The sequence below is a fragment of the Pyxicephalus adspersus genome, chromosome 8 (genome assembly GCF_032062135.1).
Source record: "Pyxicephalus adspersus chromosome 8, UCB_Pads_2.0, whole genome shotgun sequence".
Taxonomy (NCBI): domain Eukaryota; kingdom Metazoa; phylum Chordata; class Amphibia; order Anura; family Pyxicephalidae; genus Pyxicephalus; species Pyxicephalus adspersus.
In genome coordinates, this window is record NC_092865.1 from 54460890 (window position 1) to 54487853 (window position 26964).

Here is a 26964-nt window from a genome sequence, read left to right on the forward strand (position 1 = left end):
GCATCGTGCGGTGTTACAATAAGCTCGGTGCATATCTAGTACCTTGCAGAGTGTTCTGTTCATATATCACGAGCTGAGCCCCAGCCTGGCTCCTCCAACCTGCACGACTGTCTGACTCAATTTAATCTGCTTGATAGACAGCGGAGGAATTCTCCTCGGCTGCTGGTGACATCAATTCATTCATCCCGCAGCCAGAGCAGGCGGCTTTGTCTTCTCCATCTGTTTAGCTTTAATTTTTTGTTGTTGCTAATTTTAATAGAAAGCTGCAAATATACCGGATAGCCCCTTTTTGCTTTCGGAGTGTTTTCCTGTTTAAAGGCCCATACCACACCGAAGACTCGGAGGCTTTATCATTTTGCCCATTGAAAGTGAAGTGACAGGTTCTTTTTTAAGGAGTACCCCCCACACACTAGTAGTTGCCTTTCCTGCACTGCCATAGCTTTGGAGCAAGGAGTCCACACCTTTGTTGTTGGATGGTGTCATGGCTTACGCAGTTACTTTTTTCCTCCACCTCCTTTCACATGGGGGCTGACCTTTGGACGCCCAGGCCCTAGCACTGCATCCTCAGGGGAGGTTACATGTTTCCCCTACTTAAAAGTATCGGGTATTTACTAAAGGCTGTAAAGTAATGTAGTTGTGGTGGAACCTAGGGAAAGTGAGGATGTGGCGGACAGATGGTTTGCTGGCTCAATGCCCACCCAGGTCTGTATTTCTCCATACCTAAATTGCCTGTGGTTAATAGTAGCAGTTTCATATATAGGTTTCCAGACTGCCTATTACAGAGCTTATTATTGGTATGCTTGTAGAGTTAAAGTGTATCTGAACCCAAGAATGAAATGTTATTTTATTGCAGGTCACCTAATTGCAGGTCATTAGATGTAGTGGCTGCAAACAATGTGTTTTTTTTCCTTTATATTGGTGATCCTGCCAATAGCATTCTCTCTTTTTTAAGTTGACAGCTCTCATTTATACTGTATATATGTAGGGACGTCACTTCCCTACAAAAAGACTACAGAACTCCACCCCACATCCACGTCACAGTAGCTCTATATAAAAGCAATGGTGTTTCTACAGAGGTCCGACTCATTTCTTGCTGTGTTGGAGCTAGAGCTCTCCAATCATCAAAGCTTTTTCTACTTCCTTGTTGACAAGCTATTGCTCTGATTTAGTGATGAGTGTGCTGAACCTCTTCAGAGAGACTACTGCTTTCACACAGAGCTAGGGTGCCTGCTGTTTACTGGCAGGGGTCAGTTTTTTGTGGTTGAGGCTTTGATTTCATTCGATTAAATTCTCTGCATCTAAAACATACATTTACAGCAGTGGTAATAGATACAAATCACAGGATAAATTTATGGCCTGTTTATATATATATATATATTGAGTGAGTTTCTCTTATGGTTCGTCTATATTTGAAAAGCAGAACTGCAGTGCAAGTGACCAAGCAGCTGGCATGGTTGCTGGGAGCTGCATGCGATCCTTGGATTCCTATTACTAAATAAATATATAGCCAAAATGATCCTGCAACCTAACTGGTTAAATTTCCCCAAAAAAAAAAAAAATGGTAACAAAAACTTTTTTTTTTTTTAGATGGTTGTTTTATAACTGCATTTCTAATTTTTTTTTCTTGTTAAGCATTTTGCTGACTGTTGATGGTTGTAAGGACTTCTTGTTTTCTTGCAGAGCCGACCTCTTTGAAGACAACGCTGTTAAACAGTTGCTGAAGTACAAAACCTGGTGGGTGGAGATACAGAAAACAACCAGCAACGTTTCCCCAGAAAGTGAGGACAAAAGAGGTAAGACAGTAGGAAAATGCATATATTTTGATGCACATAAAGGCAGTGCGCCAAAGAAGGAACCAGAACTGTATTTAATGCAGATCTAAATCATACTTTTCAACATTTCATAATGCCAAAAAGCGACATTTAACAGTGGGTGTGGTCAGGGCATGTACCGGGTGTGGCTAAAGCATGATAGACACCATTGACTTAAAGCGTACCTAAACAGAGAATTTTCACTTTACATAAAAGGGTGGACAACCTTTTTAGCTAAAAAAAAAAAAAAAAGGGATGCAGCACCACCCCCATAATTCTTGATTGCCAATGAATGGGAGCCCAAAGCCTCCCGGGATACCTATATCATCCTGGAAGGCTCTTGGGCGCTTTTTGTGCAAAGGGAAAAATGTTTTTCCCATCCTACGTCACCTGTTCTTGCGCCTGGGTCTGGTGACTTAGGAAGAAGAAGAGATGATGATCCCCAGCGAAGGTGTCCTGCCGGGACGATGCAGGACACCTCGCTGGGGATCCTGCGGGATGGAAGGTAAGTATATTTTTTTGAAGTTTTGAGTTTAGTTCCTCTTTACGTGGAAACACTAAGTCCATTTAGGGTACAACAATAACACTTAATAGCACAGTATAATAAATATAAAACCATTGCATCTTTTAGGTAAATCATCAATTAACTTTTGCTCTACTGGTGGTTCTATTATATTAAATTGGACCTACAAGGGCTATCTGCTAATTATAATTCACAACTTAATATTAGCCATCCAAATTCCCTTTAGGATTAGGATCCCTCGATATTAAAACCAGACATTTCAATAAGGTGGGGACTTTTCTTGTATAGTAAATGGGGCAACAACCCTGTGTGCCCCCTCTCCTAGAAGCATTGCATTTAACGCAAGTTAAAATCCATTGAAGCGTTGGTATAAGGTATTGCTCTGCTTTAGTTAAGTGGACCATTTGTTATCTTGAAAGGTCCACTTTTCAATCGCCAAAGGAATCTGTCCTAGAGGCTCCTAGTGCCCTGCCTGATGACATTAGCGCTGCCCGTTGGTATAGTACAACCACCAGCAAATATACAGTGATAAGGTTACAAGACAGGAGTGCCTAGCTGCACTGCTAATTTTAGGGAGAATTCCAGGCAACGTGTTTATTTTTTATTACCTGTATTTCTCAGGCTCCTTTTAACATAGAAAATCTTTACTTCTTTAATTAAGATCCAATATAAATGCAAATAGTGTAAGTACCTAAATCTTTGCAGCTATCAGTTTCATGCATTCTCCTCTACAGTAGAATTTTGGCGGAGGATATGCTAAGCCAATCCACTGCACCAACAGGAAATATGCTGAAAGAGCAGAATGATGACCGTATCATTTTATTGCTGTTCTTTACTGTCCAGTTACTTGCTCAGGGAAGGGAGGTGACCAAGCTAAAGTCCAATATAGAAAAGTTTGGTCACCAATTTGATTTTGTCTGAATGAAATATCAAACTGTTAAATCTTTCAGCAGATAAAATATAAATTTCAGCAATTAATTTAGCGGTCTACCTGGAGTTCAACTTAAGAATGGGAAATTTCAACTTCTAGAGAGTATGGCTAGAACTGTACACCGTAGAGAATCGCTGACCTTTACATCATATCGTTGTTTTGTAATGACGTTACAGGTCCTTAGGAGAACCACAACTTTATAAAATTACAGGTCGGCGGGTCATGAAAACCAGATGTGACTTAATATAAATAGAGTGAATTATTGTATAAATAAAGTAAAAACTTTTCTAAGTTCTTTTCTGCTAAATCTTCTAGGATGTTGTATAAATAAATTCCAGTAAGTGAAAGTCATATAAATACTCTCTGGTAAAACAAGTTCATTGAAGCCCAGTGATGTCACGTCTTCATCATTCCGATATATCACTGATTACCTAAGTTGGGGGTTAGTATAAAACCCGAGAGGGAGCTGCTATTAGGCTAGGCTCACATGTACAGTTAGGCTGTGTACACACGATCAATTATTGTCGCTGGAAATAATCTTTCATGATCGTTTCCAGTGAAAAAAGACTGGCAGATGAATGAGAGCTGTTTTGTCGTTTTTTCTATGGAGAGGAGAGGGGAGAAAATAAATGAGTGGCACCCCGCTGTGCTCTTCTCCCTTCACTTGTATTGCAGTCATTTATCATCAATCGCTGATGACGGCACAGTGACGTCGGGCGACCTCTCTACATGTCAGATTTTCACCTGAGAGAAGCCTGACCATTCGAGTCGGGCAAAAATCATGCGTGACGTATGTATCCTAGGAGGCTGCAGGCTTCCCATTCAGTCTTTACTGCCACAGGGTAGGAGCTTCTCCTTCTTAAAAAAAAATAATAAATATTTTTTTTTTAATTTTGTATAAAAGGATTATCTACCTCTTTAAATGAAGTTAAAAAAATGTGGTAAGAGATCTGCTTCAATTGCAAAGTCCCTGAACTTGATTTTGTTACCAAAATTGTTGAGGGGGAATAGGGCTTCAGGGGGATGGGAAAAATTTGAGGAAACATACACTAAAAACAATAAAAAACGTGGTATTTCTTCAAATCATAGATATAATTGTCGGAATTACATTGTTTTATTAGCGCCTGTCATTCCCAATTTGTCCACTAGCTTGTCCTGCATTAGTTTTCATTTAGTTTCATTGATGAATCATGAACTGAATACAATGGGGGACATTTATCAATTCTGTCACACAGCAAAGCAATGCTAAACAGCAGCAGTGACACAGATCACGCAATAGATTTATTACAAGGTTACCGCTTGAGCCATAAATTCCTCCTTGGGCTTCTCTTAAGTCACACTGCAAAAGAATTAAACCTGACCCTGACAACTTAATTATGCATCTGTTTAGAAAAAAAATCTGGTTATGATCTCTGCTAGATAAGTGTCCTCTAACATGATACAATGTTTATCTAATTGCAATTGACAGCTTGTATGTTGTGGTTAATGTAAATTAAATCAAACAGTTTAAGTATTAAATGGTCAGGTTTTGGGCTGAATGTGGAATGAATGATTTCAAATAATTTGGTAAGCTTTAAAATCATCTTCCATATATATAGTCCTAGAAACCTTCTTTCTGAGGGTCATAGAGAGCTCTTTTGAACTTGACATTATGACACTATAAATCAGTGTATCTCAACTTTTTTAACATAGGGGGACGCTTGAAATAACTTGAGGTCTTCAGGGAACCCCTTCTTTAATTACTGTCTCCACATATTACAGTATATTAGCATGTATTTGGGTAATTACATTGCCATCTGGTGGGAAGAATGTCACCTATATGGTTAGCCAAAAAGATCATTCCAGGTTGAGTCTTCCAGAGAGTCCCAAACTGCTTATTGCTCAAGGAACCACTAGCAACCTCTGGAGGAACCCTGGTTGAAAAACATTGCTCTGCATCACCACTTCAAATACAGGTAATTGAAATTAGATGTTCTGTAATAGGGCCAATGATTAGAATTTTTGCTATTGTATAGAGCAGGCATGGGCAAACTACGGCCTAATAAAAATGTTTCCCCGGTCCTTTGGGTGGTCCACAGCTCTGGCCTGTGCGCCCCCCCACAGGTGGATCATTCACCTGACCCTGCTCGGGGAGGGGGGGGGGGGCCACCGGCCAGAGCTGTGGACCACCCAAAGGACCGGGGAAACATTTCTATTGGGCCGTAGTTTGCCCATGCCTGCTCTATACAATAGCAGAAAAAACTAATCATTGGCCCTATTACAGAACATCTAATTTCAATTACCTGTATTTGAAGTGGTGATAAATGTAGGCGTATGCTTTTATTTGGATATTTAGATTTGGATTGTGAAAATTATACACCAAGTTTATTTCATGTGTCATTTGTTCAAGTTTATCCTCTTTATCTAAATGAAAATCTAAAGTAATTTTTTTGCCGAAATTAGTTTTGTTTTTTTAAATTTCACGTAGGTGTACTTACTTTTTCAAATGACTATATACAGCTACTGGTGTGCAGGGGAGGGCTATGTATATGGCATACACCATGAAGGATGACTGAATTGTTAGAATAAAGCCACACCTAGTCTTTTTGCGATTGGCATTTGGATTTGGTATGCCTGTCCTTTAGAACCCTCCAAGATCCTCAAAACACACACACAGCTTATCAGTCCTGCCCCCTACATTTTATGATTTGCAATTCTTCCCATACCATTACATTGATCACTAATCATAACCATTGTTTGAGTTTCAAGTTTATTTTTTGTAATAGTTTCATATTTTGGGTCTGATCGTTTATGTTTGGACTCCAAAATTAACTGCGACTTGAATGATCGATAGAACTTGCTGAGCCAAATTTCCCATGGCCAAAACTAAAATTTGTCTTTCCCACTCTGTGCAGTTACATTTACAGAGAAGGAGAAGGAGCAGCTGAGAAAATTCACCAACAAGTCCTTTCTGCTGGATAAAAGAGCAGAGCAGCTGGTGTACCTGGGTCTGATCGATGTGCTGCTGGCGTACTGCTATGAAATCCGTGTCACTGAAGGAGAAAGAAACGTAAGTGGATTTTTTTTCTTTCCTCTCTGCGTTCTGTCTGGAGGATTCCGCCGTAATAGTCCTATATTATGGGGAGCAGCCGGCCTCCCTGACAGGCGAGGCGCGCAGACGAGGAACGAGCAATAATCTGACAGGTGAAAAATGAGTTTCTCTCTCTGAAAGGATCGGCTTCAAGTCTGCTGTTAGAAACGCTTTTCAGTAGATTAACCCGATAGTGGGGAGCCGACTGCCGGTCTTGCTGGCTCAGAACCACCATGTGAACTGTGAGAACAGAGCTCTTGGTGCTCTTGTAACCAAAAGCAACAAGGCTCATTCATTGCTCATTCAAAATTAAAATCTCCAAGGAAAATAAGTAATTTAATGTGGCCCGACTATTTATTCCAACAAAAATCTTCCCATGAGATAATATGTGCATTTGTATTTTATGCATGGTATTTACCATGTATCCAGAATCCCAAAGACTTCTTCTGTACACCATCCTGGATATGATGTCAGCAGCCTCAAGAAACTCGGAACTGTCACTCAAGTGACATTTTTTAGAATGTCCCAGAAGCTGCATCAAAGGTTATCTAGGGAAGTGAAGGGAAGAAGCTGGGCCAGCACAAACAGTAATTAGACACTCCCAGAAGAGGAGAGGGCTATGACATGCACAGAGGGAGGTTGCTGTGAATTGACTCTTACTGGAGTAGTAACATTTCCTAGCACGTTTAAAGGCACATTTCAAGGTAATAGAATCATTTATGTAAAGGAAAAAGTAGGTGTTGCTTATTTTTTCTGCTTGCAATTGGGAGTTTAAAAATCAACAAAATCCTCAAATCCAGTTCTGGATTGCTTTGGAATGTGATGTATTAACTCCCTCTGGTCTATAGGGTCTTTAGAAGGTGGAACCTGCACTCAATGGATCAGACACTTAAGAGTATATAGGAAAAATGTTCCAAACAGCAGTGTGATCTTTACACTGTCCCTTTTTAAAATGTGTTATCTATTTACTCTATTACAGGTTGAGTCTTCCTGGAATATCAGAAAACTGAGTGGCACTCTGTGCTGGTTTGAGGTATTTATTGACCCGATTATGGTTTCTTCATAATAAATGTAACATTATTAGTTGTTTATTAATGTATGGATATGAACAGAATTGCATGGTTGCTTTGTGGGTTTGGTTACAATGACAAGAGGTGGATTTAGTTACAAATGAGAAGAGTAAGAGGTCAGGTAATAGAGTTAGTTCTTGTTTAATAGAGTTAGGCCTCATTTATTAAAGCTATCAAAGGCTGGAGGGGATACTCTTTCATTAGTGAACCTGGGTGATCCAGCAAACCTTGAATGAATCTGGTCCAGGGTTGAAAACATTTGTTAACAAATTGCAAGTTACTTTTTAACAAATCCATTCCAGGTTTGCTGGATCACCCAACTTCACTGATGAAAGTGTATCCTCTCCAGCCTTGGAGAGCTTTAATAAATCAGGCTTTTTGTGTCTGTTTGCTTGTATTAAAGCTTAACTTTGGGTAAACCTGAATGTATTCACTCCAATGGCCACCTGTCTATTCTAAAGTGCCTATTCTATTGTTGATATTGTCTGACATACCTTTTTTTTTCATCTATGTGGTTTCATGATTTCGGGGCACTCTCCGTGTTTAAATCGCCAAATTAGGAGATGAGAAATATGAGAACCCTATGTGACTTGCAGCTCTAATTGTGTACTCCATGATTCCCTGCTGTACACCCGCGTTGTGAGTAAGTGGCAGTGGGTTACGATTGCTGTTCTAACACCATTCTCCAACTCTTTATGGAAAAGTGAATTAGAACAACATTTCCAGAAAATGAAGGCAACTCAAAGTATCATGTTAATTCAATGGAGAGGTGCCCTCAAATTACACCGTTTAGGTTTAAGGCTTTGCAGGGGTGGAGCTTTATTGACCACATTGCTAGTTAGAGTTTCCATTGCACCCAAATTGATGCACATACGGAATCTCTTGAAGAGTAAAGAGATAATTCTGGCCAAGCTATAAGTATTAGGCTTACTGCTACACATTCATGATATTTCTACCATTACTTGAGCTCGCCTGTAAACAAAACAGCAGTAACAGATGAGCCAACAGTAAAAAAAGCTAAAGCTGCAGGTGGAGAGAGCCAGCAAAGAGGTAAGTATGGTGATAAAACCAATAGAGCTGCAATAATTTTGTGTCTTGTAGATCTGCCCAGAGTGCAGATTTAGGCTTAAAACACGCAGTATATCAAGAACCGCTGAGAGAATTTGAAGTGAATCTGTAATTTGCTCATACTTCATGTGAAACACCTCGTTGGTCTCTTAGCCGAGGCTTAAAATCGCTTGGTCACTGGCTGCAACAGATTTGGGAGTGTTGTACGTCATTTAAGACTAATGATGCAGTACAAACACCGTTGATTATATGCAGTCAGCTATAGGAAATGCAGTTGGAGAAATGAAATATACCCTAATGAACAGCATTGCAGAATATGTTGGCGCTATTTATTAAGAATAACATTGCTGGGTGAGCAGATCAATTATTCTGAGTATATCTCACATCAGCAGATACATACTTCAAGGTAGTGATATTCAACCAGGGTTCCGTTGGCATTCTAGGGTTTCTCCAAAGGTTTCTAGGGGTCCCTTGAGCAATGAGCTCATGCCAACCAGTGGTCCATGAGAAAATTATAGTGGTCCACAGAAAAATTTGGACATTTTTTGACATCAAATAGTTTGACTTTGATAACTATCAATGTTTCTTTGGTCTTAGATTCAAATGAAACTCATAATGAGGGAGAAAAAGCAAGCATATATTTTGCATTTCTTTAGTAATACCAAAGATAATGCAATTTATGATTATAGTAAAATTAGTAATACTTCACTACCAATATATCAGAGCCTCCACAGTCTTTGTAAGGCACCATTAGGAAGATCATTATTTTTGCAAATGTACTTGTCTTAAAAAATTCATATTAATGGTCCGCAGGATTTAAAATTATGAGTTTAGTGGTCGGTGAGGTCCAAAAGGTTGGCGACCACTGGATTAGATAACACCAATGATGCTTTTTTGTATATGTAAGGGCGATATTCTTACCAATGGCCAGCAATGTAAGGGGAGTTCTTCCTACTGACCACCAAGCTAATATACTATGAGCTGTAGATATAGTAATTATAGCAGGGGTTACCCAGGGACCTGAAATATATTTCACGGCTGCAATAGTAAAAAGGTCAAGGTTAGGTTTACCCGGCCCTGGCAGTTACCCCTTACTGAAATATCAGGTTTAAGTGGATTGGCCCTGTGTGTAAATCCATTATTGTACCTTGCTAGCAGTGCCAAAGGAGGCAAGGTATTAGGAATACTCTGTGAACGGCAGAGCTGCCAGGCTGCACATAACAGGGTTAACTGTGCCTGTGTGAGGGATGAAGACATAAAGTTGGCTCAGGCTGCATGAGCACTCCAGCTGCTTGAACAGGGGCCAGAAATAATACTACAGCTCTCCAGCGATAGGGAAGAAGTGTGACCACCAGTACTGCAACTTCTGGCTTCTGCCAAACGCATTATAGATACTTGCCAGGGACTGCGGGCAGGCTGGAAGTAGTCATTTTGCTCTGCTGATATGCCGAGGGCTGGTAGCTTCCTTTAAAGCGGACTAGTCATGTTCTAAGTGACAGTAGAAGCATTCTGTGGCAGAAGCAAGAGAGTTGAAATGAACCTGTATTGTAAAAAGTACAGGTAACAATAATCCCAAAGTATAATCTCCGCCAGGTGATTTCACGTCTCTGGCTATCTTTAGGATGTTGTGTGCTGAATGCATACGAATAAAGCCATTATCCTGGAGGGTTGATAGCTTATTGCCACACTTGTGAGCCACATGCTACTCTTGTCTCATCCTTTTCTTAATTATGGCAATCTTAGTGGATTCATAGGTGGCCACAGTTTTGCAAACTTTGTGCAGAGAACATTAGTCAGTGACCTCCTCCTGTTTGTTTGGACCCCTGGACTGTCAGGATCCGCAGCAAATACATAGTGCATGCATGAGGGAGGGACAGTCCTATCAACAGAGAATGATTTGTGAGCGACCCACACATTATGAACAATCTGTAGGTAATAAGTGCTTTGAGTTGTGTTTTTTAGGGCTTTAATAATTAGATTTGTAAATATTTGCATCTACCCTCTTGTAATAGATTAGCATTACCTCCGAGGGAAGCAGTGTGTGCTATTGTTCACTTTTATTCTATCCCTGTCAGAACAGTAGTGTCAGTCATTGTCCATTTGTAAAGCTAAGCACTCACGCTAGATAATTGTCCTGCATCCTTGTGTAGACACACAGATTCCACTCTAATGTGGGGATGCAGCTAAGTTTATTCTAGCATATATTGTTTATTCTTCATTTGGTGCCACCTGATCACATTTAATTGACCCTGCCTTCAGCTGTATTCCTGGAGAAAATGTCAATGCCTAAGAGAAAAAGAGAACATGAACATGAACTTGAACATGAACATGCACAATTTAAGTAGAACAGTGGCCAGGGTATGGATAAATTAGATACTTACAAATCCCTCACTGACCCTTTTAGCTGCATGCACTGTGAAATAATTCAGGTATCCAGGTATCATGTGTTTAAGGTTTGGTTCTTTCTGATTTTAATTGCTGTCTATGATAAGTCCCCACTCTTTTTGTACTGGTGATCATTGTCAAGAAAAAAGATAGCGAAATCTAAAATTTGATCTTGGATTTTGGAGTTGAGGAGTGGGGGGAAATCTAACTGGGGAGACACTTTGTGGAAATTTTCCCTCAATAGTGCACAGACAACAAACATAATTTGATTTTTTCCCTACTTTAACCAAAATAGAAAAAAAGTCTGGCTATACTTATGTATTAATGCTCAACATTTACAGCAACACTTTTACTTTTATTTCAGCAAAGTACTGTGATATTTATGACTTTATTGGTGGTTTTGTTTGAGGATGAAATGATCCATAGTGCCTTTAGCTACAGAGGTCAGTGAGAACTTGTTTTAAAGTTCCTTTACTGTGAGTTCAGAATTTTTAAGTCTTTATAAGTCTATAGTTCAGCCACACTTCTACTTGACCTAAAGACTAAATCATTGTTTTTCAACCAAGGTTCCTCTAAAGGTTGCTAGGGTTCCTTGAGTAATGAGTAAAATGGAGAAAATGCAGTGCACAATCACATTTGGTCGATTCCACATTCTGTCCACAGTTTTGCTTCTGTTGTCCCTCTTAAAAGTACAATTTAAAAAAGGGATTCATCTTCTAGAATTAATAGGAAAGGTTGGAGTGTTTCCTCCACCAACCAATCAGAGGTAACCTTGTGTATATGACACATTATGCAGGTTTCCTGGTTATTCTTGTCTTGAATGCCTTTTCCCTTTAAATTCCACAAATCACATTTTGCCTGTGCCCTTACCATTGATGCCAGCTTTCAAGCTTTTCTGCCTTCCCACTTTTGCTGGCGTGCTGCCAACTCTTTGGTGGATTATCAAAGTTTGATCATATCACAGCCCTGAGCGATGTCTGCACAGCGTGCGTAAAGACCCAATTGCGCTTTGAAATCGTACAAGAGGAATCCCCGACGTGCGGCTTTGCGCGAGGACCTGTGTGACTATTGCTTGTAGCTTTTTGAAGTTTATTACCTAAAAAATAAAAGGGAAAATTGGAGCCGGTGATGGATAAGCAGCTTATTTAATGTCTAAGATGAATCAGAACATCTGGAAAGGCAAAAGGGAGAAAGTGTGTTATTCAGTTCAATCCATCGGATACAGAAAAAGTCAAGCACCTTGGAATTCTGGGTAGGAACCAGATGAGGCAATCACGTTGTTCTTTACTGCCACTAAAGGAAAGCATTGTTTGTTTTTCATTGATCTTTTGTATGTGTCTACCTGTGTACATTATGTTGTGCTCCCACATTAAGGGAGCTCATTCATTTAATATTGTGTTGGGGTGCCCATTAAAAGGAATGGCAGTGCAAGGTGGTGTTTGTGCATATTATTGCAACAATGTGAATGAGCCCCAAAAATACATTCTGCTCAGCATAAAAAATGTAAATAAAAATAGTCTTCAATGACACAGCAACATGGGTTTTGAATTTCAGGTACTGTCGGGCACCGGCTTCTTACTTCGTCCGCTGGCTTCTGCCCACAAAACCCAATCTCACACTAGATTGGGTTAGGTTTTCTCCTATAAATGACATGATATAAAAAACAAAAACTGTTGTCACCCCCATCTGTGGAACCCGGTGACCCTATCAAATTGTGAACCTCATGGGTCTGAGCTCTGAGCTATGCTCCCCCCTCCCAGCAAACAAAACTAAAAACCGGACAGATAAGTAGACCCCAGGCTCATATCATTCATAAACCAAGCTGAAAATGTGAGTTTATCTCCTCTTTAACCAGCAGCCCCTCATCTTATACACAGTTGGAAGTTCATTACATTTACCACCATCTACTAAAATTCAAGTTATCAATTTATGGTGGGCTTTCCCTTTAAGACCATTTAATATGTCAGCACCAAGTCTATTAAAAATCTGTTATTAGGAATTTTCTCCATAACTGGGAGGCCTTTTTTCATGCCAGTAATTCCCGTTTTTGCATTGCATTTTATGTAAGGTCAACCTCAGTTTTTATTGTTTTTTGCGGTTTATATAAGAAATGCAGAAAAAAACAATGGAGACATAATTACTTCCAGCTCCTGTGAGGGCCTTTATGGAGAAGCTGCAGCGGCTATGTGAAATTACTCCGGGGATCACAGATGAGATTCAGCTCTGGTGTATGGGAATAGCTGGACAAGGGTGCTGAAAGTACAAAAGAAATATATATATTAATAGAAATATTAAATAGCGACACATTTCTTACTTTAAATAAAAGAGTAGATAACTCTTTTATATGAAGCAAAATATGTGTGGTTTCTTTTTCTAAATACTTTTTTTTTTAATAAGAGGAAGCCACTCCCTCTGTCTGAATGAGAAGCCAGCAGCCTCCTGGGATACATATAGTTAGGGCCATAAATATTTGGACAGAGACAACTTTTTTCTTATTTTGGTTCTGTACATTACCACAATTAATTTTAAATAAAACAACTCAGATGCAGTTATCTGCTGATTTTCAGCTTTATTTAGTGGGTTGAACAAAAAAAAAAGATTGCATAAAAATGTGAAGAACTAAAGCTTTTTTTTTTTACACAATAAGTTCATTACAGGGGCTCAAAAGTATTTGGACAATTGACTCAAAGACCTGGACGTCCACGGAAGACAGTGGTGGATAATCACAGAATCATTTCCATGGTAAAGAGAAACCCCTACACAACAGCCAACCAAGTGAACAACACTCTGCAGGAAGTAGGCGTATCGATATCCAAGTCTACCATAAAGAGAAGACTGCATGAAAGTGAATACAGAGGGTGCACTGCAAGGTGCAAGCCACTCATAGGCATCAAGAATAGAAAAGCTAGAAACAAAAGTCAACCTTTACCAGAATGATGGCAAGAAAAAAGTATGGAGAAAGAGTAGAACAGCTCATGATCCAAAGCATACCACATAATCTGTAAAACATGGCGGAGGCAGTGTGATGGCTTGGGGGTGCATGGCTGCCAGTGGCACTGGGACACTAGTGTTTATCCATGATGTGACACAGGACAGAAGCAGCCAAATGAATTCTGAGGTGTTCAGAGACATACTGTCTGCTCAAATCCAGCTAAATGCAGTCACATTGATTGGGAGGCGTTTCATAATACAGATGGACAATGACCCAAAACATACAGCCAAAGCAACCCAGGAGTTTATTAAAGCAAAGAAGTGGAATATTCTTAAATGGCCAACTCAGTCACCTGATCTGGCTGCTGCAATAAAGGCCTGTCAGAGCAATAAAAAGGAGTAAACCCAGCATCTGGTGATGTCCATGAGTTCAAGACTACAGGCTTTCATTGTCAGCAAAGGGTTTTCAACCAAGTATTAGAAATGAAATTTTTTTTTTCAGCTTTTTAATTTGTCCAATTACTTTTGAGCCTCTGAAATGAAGTGAATGTGTAAAAAAAAGGCTTTAGTTTCTCATATTTTTATTCAATCTTTTTGTTCAACCCACTGAATTAAAGCTGGAAGTCAGCAGTTCAACTGCATCTGTGTAGTTTCATTTAAAATTAATTGTGCTAATGTACAGAACCAAAATTAGGAAAAAGTTGTCTGTCCAAAATATTATGGACCTAACTGTATGTCACGTATCTCAGGAGGCTTCGGGCTGCTCCTTTTGCACATGTCCGTTATCAAAAAAAAAGTGGTGGTTCCTCCACGCCGGAACGAAGAAAGGATCCAGGACGGTGTAGGACCAAGTGGAAGACAGAAGTTGAGGGATTAGGGACTCAGCAAAAGTAAAGGTAAGTGTCATGTACAATGAGGTTATGGTACAGTTACCACTTCAACACATAGTAGTGTTTCCCTGCGACTGCCTTTCGGAAATGAACTGAGGCAATACATGAAGTGAAACAATAGTGTGCAGTTCAGTATCACCCTCTGTAAGATTGGAAACAAGGGTAAGAACCAAGAACAAATGCAATGGTTAGCGTGGCTGGCAAAAGTGTCTATCACCAGGAGCCACACAGGAACCTTTTCCCAATGCCCATCCCAACTAATCTTTAGGCAAGCATCAAATCTTTTACTACTAATGCATGCCAATGCTGTACAGGATATACTGCAGCTATGCCTAAGTCATAACACTTAAAATATTTGTGTTTTTTTTTTTTATTATGCTTGAAACAAAGAATACATAGAATTTGTTTCTCCTGGTTGAAAAAGAAGAATACCCAAACCAACGGACATTTAATTTGCAAGACTGCCAAGTGTGCATGGTGACTACAAACTAAAATTTTAAACCCCAGGGGCTGTATCATTTAAGTCCCTTTTCATTTACATTTTTTATGCTGGCCAGAATTCATATTTTAGGACCCATTCACATTGTTGCAGTAATATGCAATGCAAAACAGCACAAATACCACCTTGCAGTGTCTTTCGTTTGTTTCGGCACCCTAAAACAATATTAAGTGAATAGGCTGCCTTACGGCAATGAACGTGGGAGCACAACATGCACATTACTACATCACTCTACCTAATTCCTTATTATGTATGTTTATTTAAGCAGAGCTCGGGGATAACAGGTGTTGGATTTCCCTTGGCCAAGCTGTCTAGGTCAACAAATTGTCTGCCTGTTTTCATATGAATGTTTTTTCTGTGGACAGTTTGTAATTATAAAGTAACAAGTGTTTCCATATGTGCTCAATACATAGGTACCTTCTGCCTCCTGTGCTGCACGCTGCTTTCTGTTTTTTTAATGCAGTTCGATTGTTTAGGTCTGATTGATACTAAAAAACTGCACACGTTGTGGTTCAGAGATTTTGTTTGTTACAAAAGCCGGACAATGGCAGTGAAATACAGAATAGGTTCTAATCTAGTTGACATTCAGTAGATTACCTGAATAGATCTGCAAGTGTGCTGTGACTTGCCACCTTGTGGGGCAGAAAAACTGCTGTGGAGTACCACTAGAGGGAGCTTTTAGTCGGTGGTGGAGGTACTTTACGTTGTGCTGAATAAACAGTCTGCATTCCAATAGCGCCGTCCAGTGGTGGCCATAAACAGCTGCACCATTAGCAATTCAAGATGCAAAGAAAAGTAAAAAGGCTGCAGGCTGTGGTGGGGTTAGGGGAACAATCTGATCTCTGGCAGTAAGGTACCCACTCCCATTTATTTTTTCTGCAGCCTGTAGGGATATCGATTGTTTAAGGATCAATATATAAGGCGCAGTTATTTTGTAATAGCATGCAATATTAAGGGGGCAGTCCTTCCAAACCTATATATTTTTTTTGGTACTGGAGGATTTAATGACCTGATGGTGTCTTCTGCCAATCAAGGACCCTTTTGGTGAAATCATTGCATTCCCAAAACTGCACACCTTCTGTTCCTTTTACAAAGGGTTTTGCAAATGGACTTTTTCTGTTTCTTTTATATATATATATATATATATATATATATATATATATATATATATATATATATATATATATATATAGAGGATGAGAGCTGGGCGGGGTATTCAAATCAGCCGGGCGGAGCAACCGGCTAAAACCCTCTGGGGAGAACTATGTATATATGTGTATATATATATATATATATATAGGAACAAACCAAGCTCTCACATGGACGAGTCAGGAAATTTGGCAGATAAAGAAATTGCTGTTGCAGTATCCACAACATAAGCCAAAGTCTAGCTTAGACACCACCTATATCTAGAATTCATTGATCGCGTCAAAAGGCCCTGTTGTCTAAAACAATAAAAATAAGTGACCATTTCCCATTGAACCCCACTGCTTTTCTTCTTCAACCCCTGATATAGCTTTATTTGGCAACTGAAGGGTTATTTGGACATCATCTTTGGAGCCTTGTTCTGTTTAGTACAACCCAATTGAAATATTCATGTAACAAGCTCCAAGCCTCCGCACAGCCGATGTGGATTTAATTTTTAATCTGCGGTAAATGCAGCCTTGTTCTCAGACGGGATACATCCCTGAAAATGTCTAATTGTCGCCTTTAAAGTCTCGCGTACTGCTGGCTTTCTCCACAATCGGTGGTGACCAATATATCACACCCCCACACCGTGTCAGCACCGGATTTCTGGGAAACCAGCTCATTAATCATTTTTTAAAGGGCAGCTCTATGCACATATCTTTTATAAATACCACATGTTGCTTGGATGGGATGTGTTTTTCGAAGAGGAAAATAAATAGATCCGCAAGCGTCCTAATGATTTTATGTGACCAGATTGCCTATGCACGGGTTATTACACACGGCTGTTTTGTTGATGTCGTTTATCTCAAAGCTCTAAGTTACCAGCGTAGGTTATGAACGCCCTTGTGTCATACGGAATTAAAGTCCCAGCTTCATTTATTATTGGTAGAAAAACCTTTGAAGATGGAACATGGCAGACAGGCTCAGGGAATATCATGATGCTTTTGGTTTCATATAGGAGTAAGTCACTAAACAAGCAGAGAGCACCTTTGATGCACATTTGTTGGAGGTCGATGACTCAGTAGGTGGTTGTGCCAGCAGAGCCGGATTTTCTCTTCTTGGCCAGCTAGCTTGTGCTCAAAGAATGAACATAGGTGGGCATCCATGATGATAGTGGATAATGGTGGAAGGTCATCGGTGGGAGCTATGATGGTTGTGGGCAAAACAGTCTTATGCTCATGACATTGTAATATAATTATAACATTAGCCATGATAGCAGTACAAATGCCGCCTCTAATGGCTATGGCACCCCAGGCCACAGCCTAGTTGTCCTTGTGAGAAATCCAGACCTGGGTGCCAGGATCAGTGGCAGCATTAATCCTGCACCTTTAAAAACAAATCTGCAACATTAGTATATATATATCTGTTCAGATGATTTCCCTTTAGAGTTCAACCTGGTTTATCTCTGTTTTTAAATCCACTGCAGTGCTCAACCCAGATTTTTTTTTGAGCCGGGAGGGAAGCAATTGCAGGCGGATGGCAGCCCCGGTATTGTGGCCCAACTCATCAGTAACCACCCAAAAACAACTGGGTGGTTACTGGAAAATGCTGGGTGGTGCGCCCTGCTAAAAGGGGCTGGGGAGAACACTGCACTGCAGTCAGATTTGTCTGGCTTCATCATACAATGCAACATTTTTCTGACGTTTTGGTGTATTTGATGAAGGTGTAGTTTTCTGAAAAAGAGGGTTTTACAAGAAATATATTGGTCTGTTACATTTTGCAGACCCAAATGCATAGCCATTAATGTAATCTTGCACTTTGCCCATTAGGTGAATTTTAGTTTCAGCCTCAGGAGCAATTTCTGCTTTCCTTCTTATGGATCTCTTTCTGTTCTTTTTTGGTTACTATCAGAGATAAATACCTGGGACTTTAAAACATGGAAAGCAGGTGAATAATATATTTTTCCTCCCATGAAATTGCACAAGCATTCCGCATTTGGCTGCTCAATCACCCAGCACTGTAACGCGGGGGTAGGTGGTGACCCTCAGCCCTGTGTAAGCTCCAACTTAAATGAATAATAAAAGGGCAAATGTAAGTGTAAGCTTATGGGCTGTGTATGTGTTCTGTTTTAAAGCTAACCTGTTACTATACCCTGTGTAGGCAGCACCCAGAATCACGCTTACAAGACAGCCAGCTGTAAGGATGAATAACACATTGGTAGTGCATTTTAGTTTTAGGTTTACACTGTCAGAACTGTTAAAACAAGTGTGGATTCTTAAGTAAAAGCTGTCAAGAAACGTCATATTTGGATGTTGTTCCCTAGGATGAACCAATAAATCCCCATCCCAATAAACTATTCCATCTTATCCAATATTACAAACCTACCGCTTGAAAAACAGGGATTTTAAAGGGACATCTTTAGATGTTAAACAGTCATTTTTATTTATTTAAGTTAAATTTATTTAAATATTAAGTTATTTATTTTATAAAAGTTTGCAAACGCACATATAGAAACATAAAACCACATTACTATACATTTGAATGTTGATAAGCCTCAGAAAAATACTACATATTGGCTCCACATGAGCTTCCACCCACTCGACACGTTTCACAGTAGTAATGCTGCTTTTTCAAGAGTAAGGGTACTTTTCTAAAAATAAAAATGTCCAAAAACTATATATATGTGTAATCAATATAAACCTTATATTAAACACTGTGTTTCTTATTATTATTGCATGTATTACTACCTTGCATATGTAGGTCAGCAAAATCAAAAAACTTCTATCTTTTTCAACACTCTACTTGACCATAGGACCAAGGATGAATAACGCATTGGTAGTAACTTTTAGTTTTAGGTTATTATACAGTATTATACAGTATTGACTGATACAGTATTGATTGATACAGTAGGTTGACACTGTCAGAACTGTTAAAACAAGTGTGGATTCCTAAGTAAAAGCTGTCAAAGAGAAATATGAAAACTGACATTCCAATGCTTCTCCTGTTCTTCTGGTTGCCTGTTATGTTAACCCTAAAGCTTCCTACTTTCTAAAACTGCACCCAGAAAAAGTATGCAGATCAGTTCCAGTTTATCTAACTTGATATGCAGTGGTCTTGTTTTTTTAAAAGGATAAAAAACATGCTGTAGTTTTTGTGCAAACAAATATTCCTGGCCCACCATGTAATGGAAATGAACAGGGCAGACATGTAGGGCAGTCAGGCTAAGTGACAACCATGGCTGCCCCTAAAGATATAGTAAATGTAATAGTAAATGTAATGCAGCCCGCTCATCTGAGGACTGGTAAGCTGCAATATATCTTGGTTTTGGGTTTAGATAACCTTTAATCTAGAACAGGGGTGGGCAAACTTTTTTAGTCAAGGGCCACAATCTGAAATAGTGACGTCATGATGGCATAACCCTGCCCACTCTCCCATCGCAGGCTCAGATCCGGGGGGACATGTTCTGCGGCCCTGGCCAGTGCGAACGTCATATTTGGATGTTGTTCCCTAGGATGAACCAATAAATCCCCATCCCAATAAACTATTCCATCTTATCCAATATTACAAACCTACCGCTTTAAAAACAGGGATTTTAAAGGGACATCTTTAGATGTTAAACAGTCATTTTTATTTATTTAAGTTAAATTTATTTAATTATTAAGTTATTTATTTTATAAAAGTTTGCAAACGCACATATAGAAACATAAAACCACATTACTATACATTTGAATGCTGATAAGCCTCAGAAAAATACTACATATTGGCTCCACATGAGCTTCCACCCACTCGACACGTTTCACAGTAGTAATGCTACTTTTTCAAGAGTAAGGGTACTTTCCTAAAAATAAAAATGTCCAAAAACTATATGTGTAATCAATATAAACCTTATATTAAACACTGTGTATCTTAATAATATTGCATGTATTACTACCTTGCATATGTAGGTCAGCAAAATCAAAAAACTTCTATCATTTTCAACACTCTACTTGACCATAGGACCAAGGATGAATAACGCATTGGTAGTAACTTTTAGTTTTAGGTTGACACTGTCAGAACTGTTAAAACAAGTGTGGATTCCTAAGTAAAAGCTGTCAAGGAGAAATATGAAAACTGCCATTCCAATGCTTCTCCTGTTCTTCTGGTTGCCTGTTATGTTAACCCTAAAGCTTCCTACTTTCTAAAACTGCACCCCGAAAATGTATGCAGATCAGTACCAGTTGATCTAACTTGATATGCAGTGGTCTTGTTTCTTTAAAAGGATAAAAAACATGCTATAGTTTTTGTGATAACAAATATTCCTGGCCCACCATGTAATGGAAATGAACAGGGCAGACATGTAGGGCAGTCAGGCTAAGTGACAACCATGGCTGCCCCTAAGGATATAGTAAATGTAATAGTAAATGTAATGCAGCCCGCTCATCTGAGGACTGGTAAGCTGCAATATATTTTGGTTTTGGGTTTAGATAACCTTTAGTCTAGAACAGGCGTGGGCAAACTTTTTTAGTCAAGGGCCACAATCTGAAATAGTGACGTCATGATGGCATAACCCTGCCCACTCTCCCATCGAAGGCTCAGATCCGGGGGGGCATGTTCCGCGGCCCTGGCCGGTGCGCGCGCCCCCCAGTGGGGACCTTCTCCTGACCCTGCTCCGGGTGGCACCTCCCAGAACCGCGGACCACCCAAAGGGCCAGAGAAACATCCCAATTGGGTTGTAGTTTGCTCCATGCCTGATCTACAACCTAAAACAAATCTAGAAGCTAAAACTCTGCACCTTAACTTAGCTGCTGGCATCTAAATCTTGTTTAAAGCCTGCTGAAGTTTACTAGAAGCTTGTTTAAAATGACAGCATTTCCAAAGGGTTAAAATTCGCTTTAGGTCTAGTGGAAATGTAAGGAGCAAGTTTCCTTTATTCTCCCGCTCCTTCATGTACATGAAGCCCTTGTAGTCTTTTCCATAAGATGCTGTTGCAGGAATTGTAGTCTTCCTCTACAATGCAAAATCTGCATTGTAAATGAGGACGCCAAGTGCTGCCCGGAACATGTATGTCAAATGAAAGCAGAAAATTGGCAAGATGAGATAAGGTAAGTATACTTGCTCTTTATGTCCCAACTAGACCTAAATATTCATTTGACTCTTCCAGTGCAAGTGTTATTTTATTTTTTTTTTTAGAGTTTAGTTTAAAACGCCTCAATAAAGTTGATAAAAGATTGCTGAAAGCTTTACCAATGTTAAAATAATCAAGGGCTAACTAAAATTATAATAAAATTTATGTTTAAAGAAATCAGACACTGTTGAGGTAACACATTAACACATTATTTTCTTCCATACAGAACTACAAGTCAGTCCAGGACGTCTTGGTGTCGTTTGGAAGACGTGTGTTATGCTACCCGCTCTATAGGAACTTCCGTCTGGTCACTAAGGCTATCCAGGATCTCATTTCATTGCTCAAATTAGGTACAACTTTTTTATGTTCACATTGTTCCCCCCCCCAAAAAAAAAAAAATCCCATAACATTCTAAATAGAAATAAATTCAATGGCTATTATCTGAGCAAAGACGTGCACAGTTTTTTTCTTCAATCTTTTGAATGTTTATACAAATGGAAAAAGGTTTTGTTCTCTGTTAATCAGGCTGGAGAACAAAGGTTAACATAATAACCTTTGCTTTGAACTTTCCACTTTCAAGGTGGCCAAAGCTAAAAAGTGGTTGCCACTTTTTCAAAATATGCCGAAAGGAACATGTAAATACAGGATTGCATTATTTTTTAGGGTGACAATCAGGCTGAGGAGTGGCAATCTCTTCAGCTGATTGCCACTTTTATAACCAGGACAAACTGATTTATACATAAATGTGTATAAATAAGACTATTTTTTTGGCCAAAAGCCTGTTTATCCCTTTGTAAATTGGCCCCATCATGTTAGGATATATTAGTTAAAGCGTATGGAAAAACTTGGAAGGGAAAAACCCTCTACTTGGAACAATCCGCTAGTAAGTAGACCGTCCACTGTAGTTTGCCAGCCATCAGTCGTGCGGTTTCCATGTTAATGTTTTCCCGTCCAATAGCGTCCCGTCTCCCGGCCTGTTGTGCAGATGGCTCCGGCTTGGAGTAAGTTCCTGGGTGGGGAGAGCCATCAACCACAACAAGCCCTGTGAATTTGTGAGCGTTGATCTGTTCGTGCCGCTGCGGGGAGGCTGTGGGCTTCACGTTTGACTGAAAAATCTGTGTTTTATTTAATACAATCTGGATAGTATTTTAGCCCAGAGTGTTGTCTGCCAAGAGAAGGGGTGCGAAAATATTAGAACGCGGAGGAATGCCAAAAAGACATTTGAGTTGAGATAATATCTGTTATTTTTATCTCCGACGGGTAACGGAGCCAGAAATTCACAGCCATGAGAACATGCGAGAGCCATTTAAAGAAAAACTCCACTTTTAACCTTCTATTACATAATCCACTCCCCAGACAAGCTCTTAAGGTTTTTTTTTTTTTTTTTTTTATTTTTTTTTTTTTTTTAGATATAAGTACATTCATTTAAAAGAATTAGACATAAGGTAAATTAAAAAAATTATAAAAAGTTACTTCATTGTCCAATTCTAATACTTCCTAATTGTGACTGTAAGTTCTACAAAATTTTTTAAAAAATGTCAAAAAGTTTGACAAGTGGTGGTTAAATAATGGAGATGAAAAACAAAATATAAATTCGGAAGATACTGTAAGTATCCCCATATTTATATAGATATATTTGTCACTGAAAACTTTATCCAGATACATTGTCCCTTATTGTAGAACCTGGAAGAAGGGGGTGTATAGTGCTGTTTCCAATTACCTATCAGACCCCTCTTTAGGTGCAGCTTGGCAGAATCTAAAATTCAATGAGCAGCAGGAGAAGCAGTAAATAAAGTGTGGAGCGTGCCATTGCTGAATTGGTAGATCTTGCAGGAAGAAGGTAAAAATCTGTCTTGTCTGCCTTAGCTGTAATCTGGTGTTCCCTTCAAGTTGTTCTATTCTTTTTAGCAACATTTTGTTTAGTGCATGCACAGCAAAATGATAGTTTTGTATTTCTGTGTATGGGGATGTGATTGATGGCTTTCAGGATGCTGCATAGACACGTCTACTGCATGCTGCTGATCTCAGCTTGGTCAATCTCTTTGATGACCTTTTAAAGCTGCTCCGCCAGTAAAATAAAAATATGAACAAAATGTATCCCCTGCAGAGGAAATGGGTACTTTTTACACTTAAATTTGCCAATCTTTATGGCGGGAGAATTATGGTAAGTATTAAAATCAGTACTACCACAAGTTTACTTTAAAAACTTGCAATCCGGCAGGGGCACATAATGTCCCTTCTACACCAAAACATACTTGCCTGCTTATTTGCAATCTTTTTGCATACACAGTATAGGATGCTGGCATATGCCAGTTATCATGTTCTGGGGTTTAGGCATTCAGGCCTGGCCGATCAAAGTGGCAAATGATATGGAATCCAGAAGATGATGTTCCTTCTGCAATAAAACATATTCGCCTTCTTGATCGCTCCCTTAACTATGACTGCTGTAACTAAATACATTTCCAAAAACCTACGTGGGAGTTGCATCATCACTGCTCAGCCAATCAAGATACCAAAGGTCTAAACAAGAAAGAAGAAGAAGGCGGCACCCATGACAATACAGGGATAGATGAGTACACAGGATTTAGTTCTGCTTTCACTTTGTTTGCAGTGGAGGTTTATTTTTCACATTTTTATGTCAAAATGTGACTTTATGTGATTTTATGTGACTGAATAAAATTCTTACATGCAATTGGCTAACTTATTTTTCCCTTATTTTCAAACTTCTAGGCAAGGCTGCCATTCTCAAGAGCTTGTTGGACATCCACTCAATCTTTCAAGAAAATGACCCTGCCTATATTCTCAATGATCTGTATATTACAGATTACTGTATATGGATTCAAAAAGTCAAGTAAGTTGTTTTCTCAGAATGATCACTTACCATTTTAGTGTAATGGCTCTGGTCATCAAGTTTGAACCACAGGAAAAGGAAACACTTGCCGTGACTTTGCTTGGAATGGTGTTTGTGTGGACAGTAACTATGGATTTTTTTTTTTTTCATAATAACTTTTATTGATAGAAAGAAAACATCAATGAACATAGGATACAAAAATGGATTTTATTAATTGTACACTGACACTGAGAAGCAGTTTTGTAATTGATTATGTGATCACTGTGCCATTCTGTCATGGTGATCACATGTTTTCTGCAAAGAAACTAGCTAGCCTTTAGGAAACAGAAATCTGACAACTGAAAATAACAAGCCATAGTTTTAACTGTGGATAACTGAAAACAAATCATAGCTGTACAATTTCAAAATAACCAGGGATCCACAAAAGTTACCAACATGTATGGATGCTGAATTTGTTCTGGCCTTCCAGGTTTACTGACCCCTGGTCACAAGAGGGGTACATGAGGCTTGTTCAAAATTATACCTAAGACTATGTACACATATCAGATGATTCTTTCCCCATACGAACAGTCCAGATCGTCTCAGGTGAGAATCTGACATGTATACAGAGTTCACCTAATGTTGTTCATGGGTCTGTCCTGACAATGACCATTCACTCGTTCTCCCCCTCCCTTCTCCATAGAACAAAACGGTGCTCGTTTGTTCATCCGTCAGTCATAAAATATAATTTACAGCAACAATAATTGAGCATGTGTAAGTGAATGGATATTCCCAACAATGAACTCTTTATTTGCTGCATTTTAAATATACCATAAAAAGCTTTTTGTTATATCTGTTTGAGAAGTGCAGAAAAATACTGTTGATCAGGTCTGAAATTCAGAGTTGTCCTGCGGTTTGTGCACAATTTCTATGTTATCTCAAAGAAAATGATCATCTCCGTGGTTAATGTTGTGAAGGTGGGAGACTGGGTGGGTCTAAAACTATATACACACACATGTATGCACACAAAACATTGTCTCTGAGAATGATCTTTTATGATCATTTTCAGTGGCAGGAGAACGAACAAGCACTGTATATACAGCACTGTTCAGTTTAATGGAGAAGGGAGGGGGGAGAACGAGTAAGAGGTACCATGCTGTGTCCTCCCTCATTACAGAGGTTAGTTGTCTTGTGATTAGCTATGGGACCGCTGTATGCATGCTAGATTTTCACCCAAGATGATTTTAGTAATTTCGGGTGACAACCATCTAGCTTAAGCATGGAAGCACATGTTTAATTTATGTCAGTAGAAATGATCCTTTGTGATTGTTTTAAGTGACAATAGAACAAATGAGCTCTGTACACAAAGCACTGTTCAGTTCTGTGGAGATTGGAGGGGGAGAACAACCAAGAGGCACATTGCTGCATCCTCCCCATAGAAAATTACAGCAGTCAGCAGTTTAGTGATCCATCATGGGACCCCTGTACACATGCTAGATGTGACAATTCTATAGCGTGTGTACATAGCTTAAACCTGCTTACACACAAGAAATGTATGTCACTGGAAACAATCTTTTTTTGTAATCTTTCCAGCAAAACTAGAAGGAGCGAGCACTTGTACACGCAGCCTTGTTTAATTTTATGGAGAGAAGAGGGGCAAGGGCTAGCAGGAGGCTTTTTGCTGCATCCTGCCCCATAGGAAATTACAGGTCACCCCTGGTAAGGGAATCACTGATGTTGGGGAACCACTTTTCTACATGCTAGATTTTCCTGGAATGATCATGATGTTTGCAGAGATGCTTCTCTTGTTCATTTTAGAGCAGTGCATGTTGAGATGCAGCAAATTGATGGTCTTGTCTTTATAGGCCTTAGGAGTAGCAGAGCCCTCATCCATGATGTAGAAATCCAGATAGATTTGTATATTAACCTTGTCTTCCCCCATCTCGTACCTCTTTAGAGGCTAAGCATGGGTTAACACTCTAACACAGACTCTCTGGCATCTTGGCACAAGCCATCTGCGCAGCACGCTGCGCGAAGTGGCGGATAGACCAGGGAGTTTATGGCACATAGCTGACATCCCCCGGAGAGACGCATGGCAGATTGCTCGAACTTTCTTGGCTGTCACTGTGACAACAGCGAGCCGGGCTCATTGTGTGAGGGGACGCAGGAAAGATGAAAAATAAAATGTTTCCAGCCGAACAAGCTGCCAGTTACAAAAATATAACTTCACCGCCTCTCGCCAGGACATCGATAGCGGGCTCTGCCTGCCAGATTGCACAGGGCAAATCGGTGACACCTCGGCAGCAGTAACGCTACTGAAGTTCAGCCAGTCACATGGCTGAACAGGAACGAGAGTTTGGGGAGTGTAAAGAGTTGTTCTACAATAGGAAGAGCCAGAAAATATTAAATGTACCCAATCGTGGGTTTTAATTTCCATTCCAGAGCAGTTTCAAGGGAGGATGCTAAATCGTTTTAATCTAAGGTTGATTTATAAAGCTGTACTTCAGCTCTGAGCAGAAGCTGGCAACCAAAATTACCCAGTGGAGGATGAAGAGGGTTATAAAAACTAGAATATTGCTTCTACACAGCCGTTTTTGGAGACTTTCCTGCAGCACACTTTTCAAATTCACCCTGTGGACTGGGTACTTTTACAAAGGCAGGTAGTGCTTATTGGACTTCTAAATAAATGACAAACAAATTAAAGCCCAGCACAAACCAATGCTA

General features: G+C 39.5%; 1 protein-coding gene across 1 annotated transcript in view; it reads left to right on the forward strand.

Annotated features, from left to right (window-relative positions):
* Window positions 1-26964, forward strand: part of SHQ1 (SHQ1, H/ACA ribonucleoprotein assembly factor) — a 59657-nt gene that overhangs the window by 17129 nt on the left and 15564 nt on the right. The window contains exons 7-11 of the mRNA XM_072420724.1: window positions 1681-1793; window positions 6160-6314; window positions 7315-7368; window positions 21637-21760; window positions 24141-24261. Of these exons, the coding sequence (XP_072276825.1) occupies window positions 1681-1793; window positions 6160-6314; window positions 7315-7368; window positions 21637-21760; window positions 24141-24261 (567 nt within the window). The remainder of the gene's footprint in view (window positions 1-1680; window positions 1794-6159; window positions 6315-7314; window positions 7369-21636; window positions 21761-24140; window positions 24262-26964) is intronic.